The sequence below is a fragment of the Mastigoproctus giganteus genome, chromosome 10, assembly GCF_048544385.1.
Source record: "Mastigoproctus giganteus isolate SK-2022 chromosome 10, ASM4854438v1, whole genome shotgun sequence".
Taxonomy (NCBI): domain Eukaryota; kingdom Metazoa; phylum Arthropoda; class Arachnida; order Uropygi; family Thelyphonidae; genus Mastigoproctus; species Mastigoproctus giganteus.
The window spans coordinates 181,050,715-181,068,772 of record NC_143584.1 but is presented as its reverse complement, the minus strand read 5'-3'; the positions used below and the strand labels follow the sequence as shown (position 1 = coordinate 181,068,772).

At 38.3% G+C, this 18,058-nt stretch overlaps 1 protein-coding gene across 1 annotated transcript in view; it reads left to right on the top strand.

Annotated features, from left to right (window-relative positions):
* Positions 1–18,058, top strand: part of LOC150079588 (protein Spindly-B-like) — an 84,679-nt gene that overhangs the window by 16,720 nt on the left and 49,901 nt on the right. The window contains exon 4 of the mRNA XM_090383132.1: positions 15,050–15,238. Coding sequence (XP_090239258.1) covers positions 15,050–15,238 — 189 coding nt within the window. The remainder of the gene's footprint in view (positions 1–15,049; positions 15,239–18,058) is intronic.

Sequence of the window (18,058 nt, the reverse complement as noted above, 5' to 3'; positions counted from 1 at the left end):
TACTCTCATTGTTCCTTTCCCAGTGCTTATGTCACACCAAAGAGACTCAACGTTGCATTGTCTACCAACATCAATTGGATGCACTTAGATTTTATGTTTCTTAACTAACAGCATAACCCCTCCTCCCTTCCTGTTCTGTCTATTCTTTCTGTACACATTGTACTCCCTAAATTCCAATTCTGCATTCCTTATATCTGTGTGATAACACGTCTCTGATATCCCAACATTATCTGCCTTTGATGTGTTGACTAGCACTTCAAGCTCATCAAATTTATTAACTATACTCCTAGCATTGGTGTACATGCATGTATACATGCACTTGTTTCTACTCTTAGTTACCCTAACACAGCCCATGTATTTACTTGTTCCACTATGACTCCCAACAGTCCTGGAAATCTCCATTTGCCTTGCTTTCCAGGCTGCTGCTCAATTGCTTAGTGAAGCTTTCGAACACTTTGAAAAAATTTGATTATTTCCAGAACGACTCTAACATGGAACAATGTTCCAAGGTAATAAGAAATTTAAAGAAAGAAATGAATCCCTACATGATTTTGTACAAGAGGAAGAGGGCTAAAGTAGAACCCAAAATTGATACATTTTTCAGTCTAAAGATACGAAAACTCGACAGCCCAGGACCATCAGATTAATAAATTCATGATTTTAATTGGCATTTAAAGATTAATTTTATTATATAATGTAGTTACTTACCACATAATCATATACGTATATAATGTAAAATATTTTATATGTACAAATTTTTGAATAATTAATATTTTGACCGACATTTGTGCATCTTTTCACCACCATTTATTATCGATTAAGAAATATTCTATGGCATAGATCACAATTCACAAATACATATGTATTTGTGAGTTGTGATCACAAATACACAAATTACCTTATAGTAATACGTGCTCACTTAGCGCACCGTTTTTCGAGGATGAATTATCAGCATTAAGCGTGGTCACTTGTACATGCAAATAACATACCAAATACGTAACATAATATCATTCTCATAACAGATCTCCAATTAACACATATACAAATAAGCTATGGTACTTAATCTAACCTTAATACAGCTATCACTTTATAGATATGGTAGTTATAAATGTAAACACATAATTATATATAAATAATATACAGTAACAACAAAAACATGAATAAAATCATACAGGAATCCCTCAATTAGTGTGAGAATTGAATTAGCACGGTTTATATTTAGCTACCAATTTTCGATTAGCACGGTATTTTGGCTTGGCCTAAAGAAACTGAAGCTAGTGATGCTACGAAAGTCAGTACTAAGATGTGAATGTAAATACAGTGATAAAGTATGCATAACATTAGAGAACATTATACAAACACATCGTTCATTTTCTTAGTGAGCGAGCGGCTTTGTTTATAAAAGGTAGTTACTGTTTATTTCACGTTGCATCATACCTTCTCCATCGAGAAATACACAAAAACGAACACAAGGTACAGTGTGGGAAGCTAGTTTGTTTTTCTACCATAAGAAAATAAAGAGAAACGGATTATTTCAAACGTGTATTATTACAACAATTGAAATATTTTCTAACATTATGCACTCTGAAGGACAACACCGGCTGCACCGCATTTATTACGTACATGCAGATCAGTTGCTTTCAGTTGTTCTTGCATTGCGTGTTAACGTGCAGACTCCCATGTATCTCCCATCAGCATGCACACAAACCACAAGAAATAGAAGTGTTACGATGATTGAGATGGAACGTCTTTTAGCCATTTGGATAGAAGACTGCAATCAAAAAAGAATTCCAATCTGTACAATGACCATAAAAACAAAAGCCTTGAGTATTTTTGCAATGTTAAAGGAAAAGTCAACAATAGAAAACTTGGGTAGAGCGGTAACTGAAGAAAATTTTCAAGCAAGTTCTTCAAAAGAAAAAGTGATTGAAGTGGAAATGGAAGAAGATTTCACTGCCAGTAAAGGCTGGTTTGAATGTTTTAAGAAAAGAACAGGACTGCATAATGTTGTATTGACTGGAGAAGCGGCAAGTGCAGATAAAGATGCAGCCATGAAATATCCCGAAATTTTAAAGAAAATTGTTGATGACGGCAGCTACACAGATCAACAAATATTTAATGTTGATGAAACAGGCCTTTTTTGGAAACGAATGCCAAAAAAAACCTTTCTAGCAAAAAATGAAAAGGCTCAACCAGGCTATAAAGTTTCCAAAGATAGAATAACACTTTTATTGGGAGGCAATGCAGAAGGCGATTTGAAATTAAAACCCATGATTAGCTATAGAAATGAAACTCCCAGATCTTTCGGTAAAGGTTTTAATAAACTTTTACTGAGAGCCTACCCGTTGTTTGGCACTCTAATAGAAAAGCTTGGGTCACAAAAGCTTTATTTGAAGAGTGGTTCACTAGCTATTTTTGTCCAAAAGTTAAGGCCTACTGTGAAGAAAATAATCTTTTGCATTCAAAATTTTATTAATTTTAGACATTGCCTGGGCCACCCACCAGCACTTTCTGATTTGTGTGAAAACGTGAAAGGTATTTTTTTACCTTCAAATACGACAAATCTTTTACAGCCTATGGATCAAGGCATAAACGCTACTTTTGAGGCCTGTTATTTATGCAGAACATTTGCACAAGCAATTGAAGCAACAACTGGAGATGGTGCAGTTTCTTTAGTTGGATTTTGGAGAAATTACAACATCAGGAAAGCAATAGACAATATTCACGGGTCATGGTCTGAAGTAACATCCGGCAATATGAGAGCAGTTTTGAAGCATATTTTGCCACATTGCGCAAATGATTTCTGTAGTTTCACTCATGTCACGCTGTTATTGATGAATAGCAAATATTGGAAGAGATCTAGGCTTTGATGAAATTGACAACAGTGATGTTTGCGAATTACTGGAATCACATTCAGAACAATTAAGTGATTCTGACCACCTTAATATTGATGAAAAATGAGCATATGATGAGGTGGAAATTTGTGAGGAAGAAAATGTTCAAGAAAAGAAGTTGACATTAAAAGAAATTGAAGGAATACTTTGCGCAGCTGAAAATTTGAAACAACTAATCATGGATGCAGATCCAGATATCGAGCGCAGTATGCAAATTCACAGGAACATTGAAAAAGATGCATATCCATACAAGCAAATTTATGATGAAAGGAAGAAAGAAAAGTCTGCACAAACCAGCCTTTTGAAATATTTTACAAAGAAATAAAGTGAGTTATATATTGTAATATTTTAATTTCAATAAACTTTTGATTACTGTACTGCAAATATTTATAATTATCCTTTGTTTTATACTGCTGTACATTAAATTGCCATAAAAAAACATATTTTTAAAAATATTGATTGGTATATTGTAGGTCTTGGAAAGAATTAGGTTATTTTGTATTGATTATTAACTTCGATTAGTGCGATTTCGCATAGCGCTCCATTTTTGCGGAACCAATTAATCTCGCTAATCGAGGGATTCCTGTACATGTCTAAAAATATATATAAATTCATACACCGACCATTGAATAAAATTTAAAATTTTAATATGACTACAATCTTTACACAAAAATATTTACAATAAAATTTGCTAAAATATAAAACATAAAAGCGCTAAAAACCTGAAGCTTTCGGGAGCGTCAGCTCCCTTCTTCAACAGTGAAATGACTTCCTGCAACATCTCCTTAAGTAGCAGGCTCACGGTACCTCCACACGTGGTATTTCTCCACGTGGTTCAATCGGCACATGGTCAGAACTGGAAGCGGAAATGTCTCGGGAACGTGGCAAAGAAAATCGTTCATCCGACCTTAATATAATTGTTTCAAAGATAGGATTAATACGTATACCTCTATCTCTATTGATGGTATTCCTACTGGATGAACTAATCCGTAAACCCTCGAGCCATTTACGCTCCCAGTATCCATGTGCACGATCCAAAATAATAGCGTCCTCCAGGGAGATTTGATGCTGCTTCTCCCAAAAAAAATGTTCGGCCACAGCAGACTTGTTGTATTCAGCGGTTCTTATAGATATAGTAGAGGAGTGTCCAAACGTAGGGAGTCGTTCGTTCCGGTAGCCACCGCATACATCCCCTACTATCCGGGCCTTACTGAACATCTGGCAAGAATTTTACGGGGTTATGGGACACGCTGTGTACAGCTTCCTGGGCGGAGGTTGTGCACAGCTGTGTCTCAGGTCAAAGACCGCATACCAAAAGATCTTAGTAGTGGAGTGGTTTATAGAATAGAATGCCCGGATTGTGGGGAGTGTTATGTGGGGGAAACAAAACGACGGCTCAGGGATCGTCTGGGGGAACATTTAAATGCCATAAGAACCGCTGAATACAACAAGACTGCTGTGGCCGAACATTTTTGGGAGAAGCAGCATCAAATCTCCCTGGAGGACGCTATTATTTTGGATCGTGCACATGGATACTGGGAGCGTAAATGGCTCGAGGGTTTACGGATTAGTTCATCCAGTAGGAATACCATCAATAGAGATAGAGGTATATGTATTAATCCTATCTTTGAAACAATTATATTAAGGTCGGATGAACGATTTTCTTTGCTACGTTCCCGAGACATTTCCGCTTCCAGTTCTGACCATGTGCCGATTGAACCACGTGGAGAAATACCACGTGTGGAGGTACCGTGAGCCTGCTACTTAAGGAGATGTTGCAGGAAGTCATTTCACTGTTGAAGAAAGGAGCTGACGCTCCCGAAAGCTTCAGGTTTTTAGCGCTTTTATGTTTTATATTTTAGCAAATTTTATTGTAAATGATCTTTTATTACAGTTTTTAGCATTCCGCAATAGTTTATTGTAAATATTTTTGTGTAAAGATTGTAGTCATATTAAAATTTTAAATTTTATTGAATGGTCGGTGTATGAATTTATATATATTTTTAGACATGAGTTTTCCCGACCTCAGAGGCCTCTTTCAGGAGATTCCTGTACATACAAAAATTTACAGTACTAACAAAAACATGCTTATTATATAATAGAAAGCATAAAAATAATATTCTTCTTGGCCAAAATGCTAAGTGAAGGCACATAAGACATTTGTTGGAACCCTGAGATCTTGAGGGGTATATTTTGAAAATACTGGAAAAATGAGCTGAGTAGTGACAACTGAAGTTTAACATTGACAAATGCAAAGCACTGCATATGGGTAGCAATAACCGAAGAGAAATGTACCAACTGTGTGGTATTACACTTAGGGAAGTGAAAAAGACCTGGGGATAATTGTGCAGTTGAATATGAAGTTCGCTGAGCAGTGCAGATGGGCTGCCAGGGCAGGTGATGGAGTCTTGTCAATGATACATAGGAATTTTGCTAGCAGGGTCAGGGAGGTGATTATCCCATTATACAAGGCAACGGTCAGGCCACACCTAGAGTACTGTGTACAGGTCTGGAGGCCTCATTTTAGGAAGCATGTACAGTTGCTAGAACGAGTACAAAGAAGGACAACAAGGTTGGTGAGGGGGAACAAAGGAGTGCTCTTACCAAGAAAGGCTTAAGTTCTGAAAATTGCAGTGCCTGGAGAATAGGCACCTGCAAGGTGATCTGATTGAGGTGTATAAGGCTTTGAATGGGTTTAGCAAGCTGAATGCTGATGGGATTCTTCCTCTTGCTCAGATTAAGAACCTGAGAGGGCATAGATTCAAATTGAGGAAAGACAGTTATAGAATAGATGTGCGGAAATTACCCTTTAGCCAGCGGGTAGTTGATTGGTGGAACAGACTTCCATCTTTTGTTGTGGAAGTTGATAGCCTAAATAAATATTAAGGCTGAGCTGGATAGGCATTTGGAATGAATGGAGCAGTGAAATGTGAGGTTTTTTTGTTTTTTTTTTTGGCTGATGCTGCATAAGCTTGCTTTCTTGCATCGTATTCCTCTATTAATGCTAATGCTACTGTTTGATTAGGTGGTACATGTCCTGTATCTCCTGAATTTTGCGGGCTTTAATATCACAGAATTCATGTGGGTAAGTAGTCAGTGTTTGGAGGATCTTGACAAGGAAAAGCCTTATAAGCATTATTAACCAGAATATGCACAGGAGTGTGAAGAACCTGCATGAAATTCAGTAATTTTGTGCTCTTAGTCTACTTGGTACACATAACAACCTCTAATACCTCTCAAAAAAAATTTACTTTGATTTTTTTCCATTGAAAATTCCAGAAATCTAAGTTAATTATCGTGCAAACAGAAAAAATGCAGGATAAAGCATGAAATGCTGCTAAGTCTTTTTAGTTTATTCCTATTGTAAACAGGTAGGAGCTGTCCTCACTACAGCTTACTTCAAACAGGAATTATTTCAGTTGCTGAATTTTTTCAGCATGTAGTTAAAATGGAATTGTGTGCAGTAGGACACAGGCCCAGCACATGGTAGTTGCAGCTGATTCACTCACCTAAGGCAACTGCATGTTCCCACTTGTTTACAGTGGGAATAGAAAAGAAATGGACTCTGTTTGTTTGAGTGCATCACTATGACTATTTTTTGAAAACAAAATCATATTTTCCTCAATATGTATTGCATGTACAGTGGATTCCAGTTATTTGGGCCACCGGTTAATCGGGCAGCCATTTATTTGGGGCAAATCTTAAAAACAGAAACCAATCAAGAAAATAGCCAGGGTTTACTTCACTTAATTGGGACAGCATGCCGTTTAATCAGGGCAATAGACCACAGCACTGGAGATTACCCTATGATTGTCTCCGACGGTACCACGTGGTTCAGTCGAAATTCTGGAGGTCACAACCATAAAACAATAAAAACAATTAGCAGTCACCTGTTTATTGGGTCTTTCTGTTAGTGAAATCTATCATAAACGGACAGTAAACTCAATCTTACTGAATTTGCAATAACACCGACAGCTGGAATTCTGTGGGTTATTATGGTGAAATGTATTTACACTTCCATGAAATCTTCAATCACATAAAAAAATTAATTTTCAGATCTTCTCTTCATTCCTATTTTTAAAGCTTTGTAACTTGTTACTCCGTTTTCACTTGCACGTATTGTGTTACTTGCAATTTGTGTGTGCGGTGTTCTTTGTTATTGATTGCTTATCTTTTTACTGTTTTAAATTTTAACCCCCACCCACAAATGTCAGTGAACAGAAATGTCAACTAGTTCATATGTACATATTACAGTACGTATTAATTATTCCAATTTTCATGTATGATTTAATTTTTTAATTGGTAAGGTAATAAAGGGTAAATTTGTGCTTAATATATCTTTGCTTTTATAGCCTGTGGATAATATTCCTCCTATTTTCGCTAATTAGAATTGCTGTTTAATAGAATTATAATTCAACTCACAAACGTGATCACAATGACCGGCGCTTACTGCACTTCGTATAGTGAACAGTACTTTACTATGGTGACTCCATCGTAACGTGATATGATTGTACAGTGAACCAATTGTAAAGGGGGGAGTACATTGTATTTTTAACTATTTACGTGAAACTTCAGATAATTGGGACAGCCGCTTAATCAGGCCAAAATGCACTAGTCCCGATGTGTCCCAAATAACCAGAATGGACTGTACTAACAAAATTTCAAAGAAATTCATCAATTGTCAGCCACATTATAAATTGCAAAAATCTGTATTAAACAGAAAACAGCACATTATGCACGGACAAAAAAAAAAAAATTCAATTTTTGAAGCGATATTGCTATAGCACCTTTCCTGGAAATATATTGGGTCTTATAACAAACTATCAAGAAAAAATCTATTGAAGACTTTTTTATCATAAACATCTGAGAATTGGGATGAAACTGAACCCTTACCATCTATTATTACCTTGCATGCAAAAGAAAAAAAAAGTGTATGCTGCTTGTCATAATAGATTGTTTTTTTTTGAAAATTGTACAGTTACAGAACTTCCTTTGATATATATATATATATATACACTGAGTGATCACTGAATTATGACCACCCATATGAAAACTGAATGCGACCCATTAACCACGTGAGGTATGAGAGTGCGCAGTTAGTCGACCTACATAGCATAGATTAGGTGTGTCAATGGTTCAGTAGGTAGGAAAATTCTGACCGTGATGAGTAAAAGGAAGAATTTATCAGACTTTAATAAAGGACAGATTGTGGGAGCTCAACAAGCTGGTGCCTCAATTTCCCAAATGGCTGAACTGGTGGGGTGTTCGAGAGCCGCCGTTGTTAAAGTATACCAGGACTGGCATCAGAATGTTCAAACAATGACTCAATGGCAAAACGCAAAGGTCAGCGAAAGGTTGATGTTAGAGGTGCGCGCCAGGTCCGACGACAAGCGAACAGGCGCAGCACTGTTGAAGAGTTGACTACCCAATACAACATGGGCCAACCTAGAACAATATCTGTCATGACCATGCATCGCACGCTCGCATGTATGGGCTATACCAGCACACGACTCCTACGACATCCTTTCCTAACCAAGGTTCATTGGTTAGGAAAGGTGCAAAGAGCATGCAAGTTAGACATTAGAAGACTGGAAGAAGGTGGTTTTTTTTTGGATTTTTTTTGTAGTTGTTGGCGCATCGGCTTCTGTGGCCATAATGCACCTCCCAAGGTTTTTGCAGTACTTTGATCCAAACCCACGACCTTTGGGTTGGCAGGCAGGCACTTTACCCACCTGGCTAGCCCGGTCGGCGGAAGGTGTGCTGGTCAGATGAGTCACATTATTTACTCCACACTGTGGATGGTCGTGTACGGATTTGGCATCAACAACATGCTTTTCATTCATCATGTATGGTATCAAAAGTGTAGGGCTGGTGGAGGCGGTTGCATGGTGTGGAGCATGTTTCACTGGCAGGAACTTGTACCCCTGGTGCATGTGGAACAGCGTATCACTGGTCTCTTCTATCATCAACTGCTTGCTGACTGTGTACACCCCACTATGTTACACTTTTTCCCGAATGACGATGGTGTCTTCCAAGATGACAATGCACTGAGCCATCGGGCACTTGATGTGCAGGAATGGTTTGAGGAACACAGTTCTGACATCCAGCATATCGACTGGCCTCCGAACTCCCTGATATCAATCTAGAGGCATAGAGCACTTGTAGGACACTATGGAAAGGCATATCAGGCATCTGGATACACCAATCACCTGCATTGTTAGCCACATTACACACAGCTTGGTCGGCCATACCTCCCAAACGCTTCCAACATCTTGTTGAATCAATGCCATATCAGATAGCTGCTGTACTGAGGGCAAATGGAGGATCTACGAACTATTAGGTAGGTGGTCATAATTCAGTGATCACTCAGTGTATAGAAGATACTCGACTTTATGTAAGTTTTTGCTAGCTGGTGCAAACAAAAAAATATGGAAACACATTTTGCATCTATAGGGATAAATGGAGGTATCATGAAAATATCGTAATGTTGAACCCAATAATAAATTTTTTTTTTTGTAATTTGTTCCAAGGACTTGGAAGTTAAAATTTCGCTATATTACTAAGCTATTTCTCTCTCTAAAAGGTCATTTTTATAATGGGAATTGCACTAACCTTTCATCATTATTATATGTTCCATTATAAGAATCAATTTTGAATGCCTTTGTGATATTTTTCTAAAGGACGTTTCTGGAGGTCAAGACCAAAAAACAGTAAAAACAATTTGCACTTTCTGGTTTATTGGGCTTTTCTGTTAGTGCATCTAATTATAAACGGGTAGTAAACACGATCTTATTGCATTGGCGATAATACCGATAACTGCAGTTGTGTGAGTTTTTATCTTATTATAGTGAAATGAGTTCCCCTTCACTGAAATCTTCAATCATATAAAAAACAAATTTCCAGAAACTTCTCTTCATTCCTATTTACCTATTACAATGAAGAAGGGAAAGCGACCATGGAAAGTGCAAGTGGTGGTAGGAAATGAAACAAAATTAATTTAGAAATGAAGATGAAAATTATTAAGAAGTACGAAGCAGGACAAAAAGTTTGTCATCTATTGTAAGGGAATTAGGTCTCACTGCTTCAACAGTGAATACTATTTTAAAGGACAGTGCGCATATAAAAGAACATGTCAAAGGATCAATGCACTTAAGATCAATAGTGATCACAAAACAGCGTTGTGCTATATCGAAGATGGAACAGCTATTAATAACGTGGATGGAAAATCAGATTCAGAAGCGAGTGCCCCTGAGTCTAATGACCATTCAAGCAAAAGCAAGAAGTATTTATGAAGATATTAAGGATAAGTACGGCAAACCCCAAGCCATTTTCTTGGCAAGCAATGGGTGGTTTAATAGGTTCATGCATCGTGCTGGTTTCCAAAACATTAAAGTATGCGGTGAAGTCACCAGTGCCGATTATGCAGCTGCAGAGAAATTTTGTGATGTGTTGGAAAAAATTATTGATGAAGGCGGCTATTCAATGCTCAAATATTTAACGTTGACGAGTGCTCTGTATTGGAAAAAAATGCCAGATTGAACATACATTGCCAAAGAGGAAAAGACAATGCCAGGTTTCAAGGTTTCAAAAGATAAGGCCACGCTCTTGCTTGGGGCTAATGCAGCAGGAGATTGCAGATTAAAACCACTGCTTGTGTACTGTTTTGGAAATCCTCATGCATTTAAGGGCATCAATGAAGCCACCCTACCCGTGCATTTCCGATCTCACCAGATCGAAAAAGACAAATCATATGTAGAGGTTGCATTTAAGATTGTAAAGATTGCAGAGCTATCTCAGTTGGAGGTTGATGCCAAAGACGTGGAGTAGTTAATAGAGGAAGAAGAGAACGATTTATCTAACGAAAAACTAATTCAACTGCAGACAGCGATAGTGAAAGAAGAAAATGCTGACGAAGCTCAAGATGAACTAAACGAGGAGCCGAGATGCTTCATCACCAAAGAGATGGCAATGGCATTTCGTGAAATTGCATCGGCAATGGCGAGGTTTGAGAAGATGGATCCTGACAGTGAACGATTCTTAAAAGTTAACAGAGGGGAGAAGGATATGCTTGCTTGCTACAAACAAAAGGCGCCTCCGTAGCCAGGTGGGAAGGAGCAGTAGTGCGAAGCACACGCTTCTTGATTAGACCGGGGTTCGAGCCCGTCACCACCAAATACGGAGGATGCGGAAAAGTCAGGGAATGACCACTGCATATCCCGGAGCAATATGGCCTTAGTTGCTAATGCTCCTAGAAACCAAATAACAAACAAACAACAGCAACAGCTTGCTACAAAGAAATCTATGATGAAAAGAAAAAAAGCCACCGTCTAGTCATCCATTAGTATGTTCTTTCGTAAGGTTGAGTGGCCGATGCCTTCTAAATCTCCACAGCCCTCCACTTCCGCAGTGGTGTACTTATCAGCTGAAGACGTCGATTCTGGCAATGATGCTCGAGAGGTAAAACTTACTGACGTTATGCCTGTCTCCTCTTTTTTTTTTTTGTAATTTTGAAATTGCACGCTTTTGTAATTTTTCCTGTGCATATGATAAAAAATCGAATAAATACAATAAATAATTCTATTTACATGTTCATCGAACATTTCTTTTTTGATTCAATCAATTCAGCGGGCACAGTTACGTTTTCTGCAAAAGCATGGGGAAAATTCTGACTTACATAGAGTTCTGCGGAACGCAACCCTTACGTATGCAGGGGAGTTGTATTTGATTTAATAATAAAATTTCAGGGAAAATTTTTTATTGGAAGCTATGTTATAAATGTCTAATAATAGTGTCAAATTGAAAATAAGCTGGAATAAAATGTGATTATTTTCAAAAAATGATTACTGTGATTATTAATAAGACATTTTAGTTTTTCAAAATAGATAGTGCATCATAATGCATGAAATGCAAATCTAGATTTCTATTTCACATTTCAATATAAATTAAAGAAATACTGACACATACCTGAGGTCAACACTTTTGTTTATGCACTTTACTTATTTCCTCCTATATTTTAATAAAAATTGAAATATAATGTATATTTCATTTCTACTGTGATTAATAAAATAAGTAAATAGTAATAATTCATGATTTATATATTTATAAAATGATAACCAAAAATATCTTCTCAAACAGCAGTGACTTTAAGTACAAGTTGAGAACATTACATTTTTGCATGTCCACCATATTGCCCATTCATTCCTCTTATCAGCAAATGGCAACAAACATCATATATGGAGTGCTTTAGCTATAATATACAGTATATGGATAGTCTATGTGAGGAAATAAAAAAAAAAGAGGAAATAATAATTTTCCTATTGGATTTTAATGAAATTTGGGATGGCTCTATAAATATTTCTATAACAGCTAAATATAAAATTTTATGAAAGTTCACCAGTGCTTCAGCTACAATATATGGTGTATGGATTGCATATGTGATATGTATTGGGTGGGAGGAAGGAAGAAATAATAATTACTAGATTTCTATTTGCCTAATTTTAATGAAATTTGAGATGCTCAGCAAAACTTTCTAAAAGACCCAAATATAAGATTTCATAAAAATCCATCCATTGGGAGTCAAGTTGTTTATTACATTTAGATGGACAAACATGGTGAAGACAATAGTCAATTATCCATATACTGTCGATTCCGGCTATTTGGGACACATCAGGACTAGTGCAGCTTAAGCAGCTACCCCAATTATGCGAAGTTTCATGTAAATAGTTAAAAATACAGCTTTAAGATTGATTTTCTGTACGATGAAATCATGTTACGATGGACTCACCATAGTAAAGTACCATTCACTATACGATATGTAGTAAGTGCCGGTCATTGTGATCACTTTTGTGAATTGAATTTTAATTCTATTAAACAGCAATTCTAATTAGCGAAAATAGGAGGAATATTATCCACAGGCTATAAAACTAAAGATGTACTGCATAAAGTACAAATTTACGCTTTATTATGTTACCAATTAAAAAAATTAAATGATACGTGAAAATCGGAAGAATATTTTCCACAGGTTAGCAAAATAAAAATAAATTGAAGCTTATGTGCATAGCTTAATTAATATGTACTGTAATATGTGCATACTAACTAGTTGACATTTCTGTTCATTGAAATTTTTGGGTGGGGACTAAAATTTAAAACAGTAAAAAAGATAAGCAATCAATAACAAAGAACATGGCACACACAAATCGCAAGTAACACGATATGTGTAAGTGAGAACGGAGTAACAAGTTATGAACTTAAAAAATAGGAATGAAGAGAAGATTCTGAAAACTTATTTTTTTTATATGATTGAAGATTTCATGGAAGTGTAAACACATTTAACCATAATAACGTAAAAACCCACAGAATGTCGGTATTCCCACAAATTCAGTAAGCTCGAGTTTACTATCTGCTTATAGATTGCACTAACAGAAAAGTCCACTAAACTGGAAACTGCTAATTATTTTATGGTTGATTAAATGGCATGTTGTCCCAACTAAGCGAAGAAAACCCTGGCTATTTTTTTCGATTGGGTTCTGTTCTTTAAGATTTGTCCCAAATAAACAGCTATCACAATCAACCGGTGCCCCAAATAACCAGAATCCACTGTATATGCAAACATGCTTAACAAGTCAGCTGACAAACTAGATGGGTACCTGAACTGTCTTTACATTATGAAAGTCCTTTTAGGGTGAGCACCACAAAATCAGCAACACAGAAACAACATTGTTTACTAGGAAAATTGAGCCTGAAGATGTAAAGGCTCTGTGATAAATTGCGTATACCCATTTATTTTAAAGGAAGTATTGAGGGAATGCAATCATGAGGACTTTAATTGATTCTATACCAGAAAGGAAAAGAACATGTGGATGAAGGTACTCACTTGACTCCTTGTTCTGTACTACCACCACTGTGGAAGAGAAAGTCGAACAGAAACAGAAAGCCGAAGGTCGCATGAGCGATCTTCGGCTGTCTGTTGCTTTTCTATTTACTATAATGAAGATTGAAGAGGTGCGAATTTTTATCACCAGTCCATAAAGATAATTCCATGAATGAAGTGGATTACTATAGACTAGTCAGTCTAACTTCAATGGTAGGAAAAATCGTGGAGGTAATGATTACAAATACAATATAGGGTCATCTAGAGATAAATGGTTTTCTCAGAGAAATGCAGCGGTTTTGTAAGGTAAAGTTTAATTAACCTGATAAATTAAAGGTTACTCTTTAGAGTGGAGTAGGGTTGGAAGTGGGTTCCTTCAGAGATCAGTGCTTGTTGCACTTGATATGATAAAGATGCTGGCTGACATATCTGTGTGTGCTGGTAATTCATTGGTTTTTGTGCTTACAAAGTATGGTCTTGAGCCAAGAAAAACTGTTCACAGCTGGAAGGCTGTAAGAAGAAACTAGGTAGAAGAAAGGCTGTGGCTGACTTGATAGATAAACTTGAAGGATTAAAGGAGTGCCCCCCCAATACAATATTCATTCAATAGTCACTAATAAGTCATCATTTCAAAATATTTCTGATGGGTGTGAGTGACTCTATTTTCATCATTCATTGGCAGTTATAGGATGGACACAAAGATGATACAAATTTAAACCAACACATCAGAGCCAGGTCATGGAGCATGCACCTTAGAATGTTTATTGTTACCACATAATGACAAAACAATAATCCCATCGAACAATGGAATGTGGGTGGCTGATATCCTGCTGTTCTGCAAGTACTGATTTCTTCAGCATCTAGATTAGATGAAACTCTGGATTCTAATGATTGTTGGGAGGTCATAGATGATAGCTGTGGATCGGCCAGAGTTCATTAATCAAGATTTGATTATTCTGTGTAAGAAGGAATTAACCCAGATGTGATTTAGGTTGATAACTTGGTTTCTGTTCACGAACAAAATTATCTGCATTGTCTTATTGTACCTTTGTAGAATTAAGAACATGTTAAAAAAAGAAACTATTGTTTTTCTAGGCAAGACTAGAAATAAAGGGATGGAAATGTTCCTTATGCTTTACTCATTTTCAGTTTTCATCTGGCCATCTGTTTACCTATTTTTAATTTTTGTGAGCACAGTATATTTTATTTTTCTATTATAATAAAAACTTTACAAAGATTGCATCATTTTATAACTGTTCTTTTGTCTTTTCTGCAAACTTAACAGAATGAAGCTTTAGAAACTGCAGTTATTGAAACAAAACAAGAAAATTTAGAACTTGAAAGAAAGACTGCTCTTTTGGACCAGCAACTGGAAGATATTCGTGGACAGATGAATCACTCTATACTAAATGAGAGCAATAGTGATGAAATACAAGCACTTCAAAGTGAAATAAGTTTACTTCTTGAAGAAAAGGTAATAATTTTTAATTCATACTTTTATTTTTATAAAAGCTAATAATTTTATGAGAAGCTACATTCATTATTAAGAAAATAATTTTCTTCAGTCCTTCCCTATGTGAATATATTCTTCTAGCATTAAAACTCATGATGTGTATACCAGTACCAGACCCCTCGACGTGGGCACCTGTACGTGGTGAGGGGACCTCCCAGTGACGCTGCTGGACTTCCAGACTAGCATCACTGGGATCCAACGCCCACAGCCCAGGTTCCAGGCTTACATCAATGGAATCCGGCGTGTTTGCCGTGCGCTGCGACCTGTGGAAATTCGGAAAGGGGGATCCTGGTGGTTGAGGGGCCCAGCTTCAATACACCACTTTGGCCCCTGCTTCGACAAGACGGGTGGTCCTGGAAGGCCCGGCTAGGATCAATCGGTTAGTAGGCTCGCCTGCGAGGGTCAACCGTGTCAATGCCACGCCCCTACCCTCATGGTCCGAGGGACAGGATTCAGGCTGGCGGCGGTGCGGGTATAGTGTCTGGGTAGCCCTGGCGTCCCACTCCCGAGCGCATTAATTGCATGCCGGGTAGTGGGCGTCCCTTTGGGCTCCGTGGTGGGTGGGGAGCCCGGGCACTGAACCAAATAAAAATCTCTATGAATCCTGATAAATATATTCCTTCAGAGGCCCCAACCTGGTTCCTATCTGAAAACAGAGACGGAGAGACAGATAGCATTATTGCTACAAAGAGGCAGCGAACCGAATTACCATCAGGGCCAGTCCCAAGGTTCTTAATCATGCATTCTACCAATGAGACACCGATTGGTAAAATGTCGCCCTTTTTTATTCAGAAAGGGTTAGATGGGTTAGTAGGTTCACCCAAATCAGTTAAAAGGCTTCGTTCTGGAGACCTTTTAATTGAAACTAAAAATGACAGGCAATCAGAACATCTACTCTGAACAACATCAATCGGAGGAATCCCTATAACTGTGACACCACACAGAACACTCAATTCATCGAGAGGTGTCATTTCGGAGTGGGACCTTCTCGACGTAACCGAGGAGGAAATCTGCTCCGAATTAAAACCACAGGGAGTCATTGCCGTCAAGAGAAAAATCACTGCGCGAAGGGATGGAAAAATTGTTAAAACCAGGAGCGTTATCCTGACTTAACTCTCCTAAACCTCCTGACGAGATTAAAGCTGGATACATCAACTGTTCAGTGCGTCCATACGTTCCGAACCCTTTACGGTGTTTTAAATGCCAGAAGTATGGACATTCTCAAATGGCCTGCCGTGGAGTCCTTGCATGTGCTCGATGCGGTGCAAAGGACCACGAAACAACAGCATGTTCAGCCGCAAAACCCACCTGTATTAACTGTGAAGGTGAACACCCGGCCTACTCACGAGCATGCCAGAGGTGGAAAGAAGAAAAAGAAATTCAACGGCTGAAGGCAGAGCTAAACATATCATACCAGGAGGCAAGGAAAGTGGTGAAACCGCTCAACATCAACAAACCTACCTACGCCCAGAAGGTAGCAGGGAGATGTTCCGTCGGAACTCAGACGGACATGACCATTCCTCCAAAGGAGTCTTTCACTCCCATCACGTGTTATCTCTTAAGTTCACAAAAACCTGCACAGAAGGACCAATCAGCTGCCACTCCTATATCGGTACCTCCTAATGCTCCACAAGCAACAAAGATAATTATGAAAGACAAGAATAAAAAAGGGGAAGTCCCCCCCTAGTACCCAAGAAAAGATGGATATCGAGCAGAAGGAGGTACCCGAAGATTCAGTCTTGGAACCCTTTGCGGAGGAAGAAATGGACACGGGACAGCGTCCATTCTTCCCCAAAAAAGATAAATCCAAGACTGATAAAAGTAAGCCCTCAGCACCTCGGAAGCCGCCTGATGGACCCACCAAGCCAAAATAATGGCTAAATTCCTACGGTGGAATTGTCGTGGATTCCGGCGAAATATTGATGACATCAAGGCCCTCCTGCAAAAGCACGAGCCAGTTAAAGGCAAATGACGATCCCACGATGCATAACACCACAATTTTTCGTAAGGATAGAATTGCAGATGGCTCTGTACATGGGGGAGTGGCTATCCTTGTGGGTAACCAGACCACAGTGCAGCCCTTACTAATTACAACCAGCATAGAGGCTGTTGCAATTTGCCTTACAGTGGGATTTTTATTAACTGTGTGCTCTATCTATTTGCCACCTGGGACTGACATCTCCCAGGCAGACCTTGATGATCTTCTAACGCAGTTGCCTCCCCCTTTCTTACTTCTCGGGGATATGAATGGACATAACACCCTGTGGGGTAGTGCTAACGTCAACGGAAGGGGACGAGTCATAGCGCGTATGCTCAATGACAATGACCTTTCCCTTCTAAATACTGGAACAAACACCTACTTCCACATGCCTACCCATACTTTTTCTGCCATTGATCTCTCTATCTGCTCCCCTTCTCTACTCCCTACACTCACTTGGGAGGTGGAGGAGAATCCATACGGAAGCGATCATTTCCCCGTGATAACCTTGTTACACAGTGGGAGACCATGTCTTCCTTTTAGGTTACCACGGTGGAAGATTGATCAGGCTGACTGGACTGCCTTCCAACATCAGGCAATTTTTGATCTTAGCACGGTCAGTCAAGAGCCTATCAATGATGCAGTTAAGTACATCACAGAACATATTGTCCAAGCAGCTGCGAATGCTGTTCCAAAAACATCTGCCCGGTTTCCACCATTTCCCAAACCTTGGTGGAATTCACAATGCACAGCAGCAAAAAAGGCTCAAAACAAAGCGTGGGGGATATTTCGCCGATATCCTA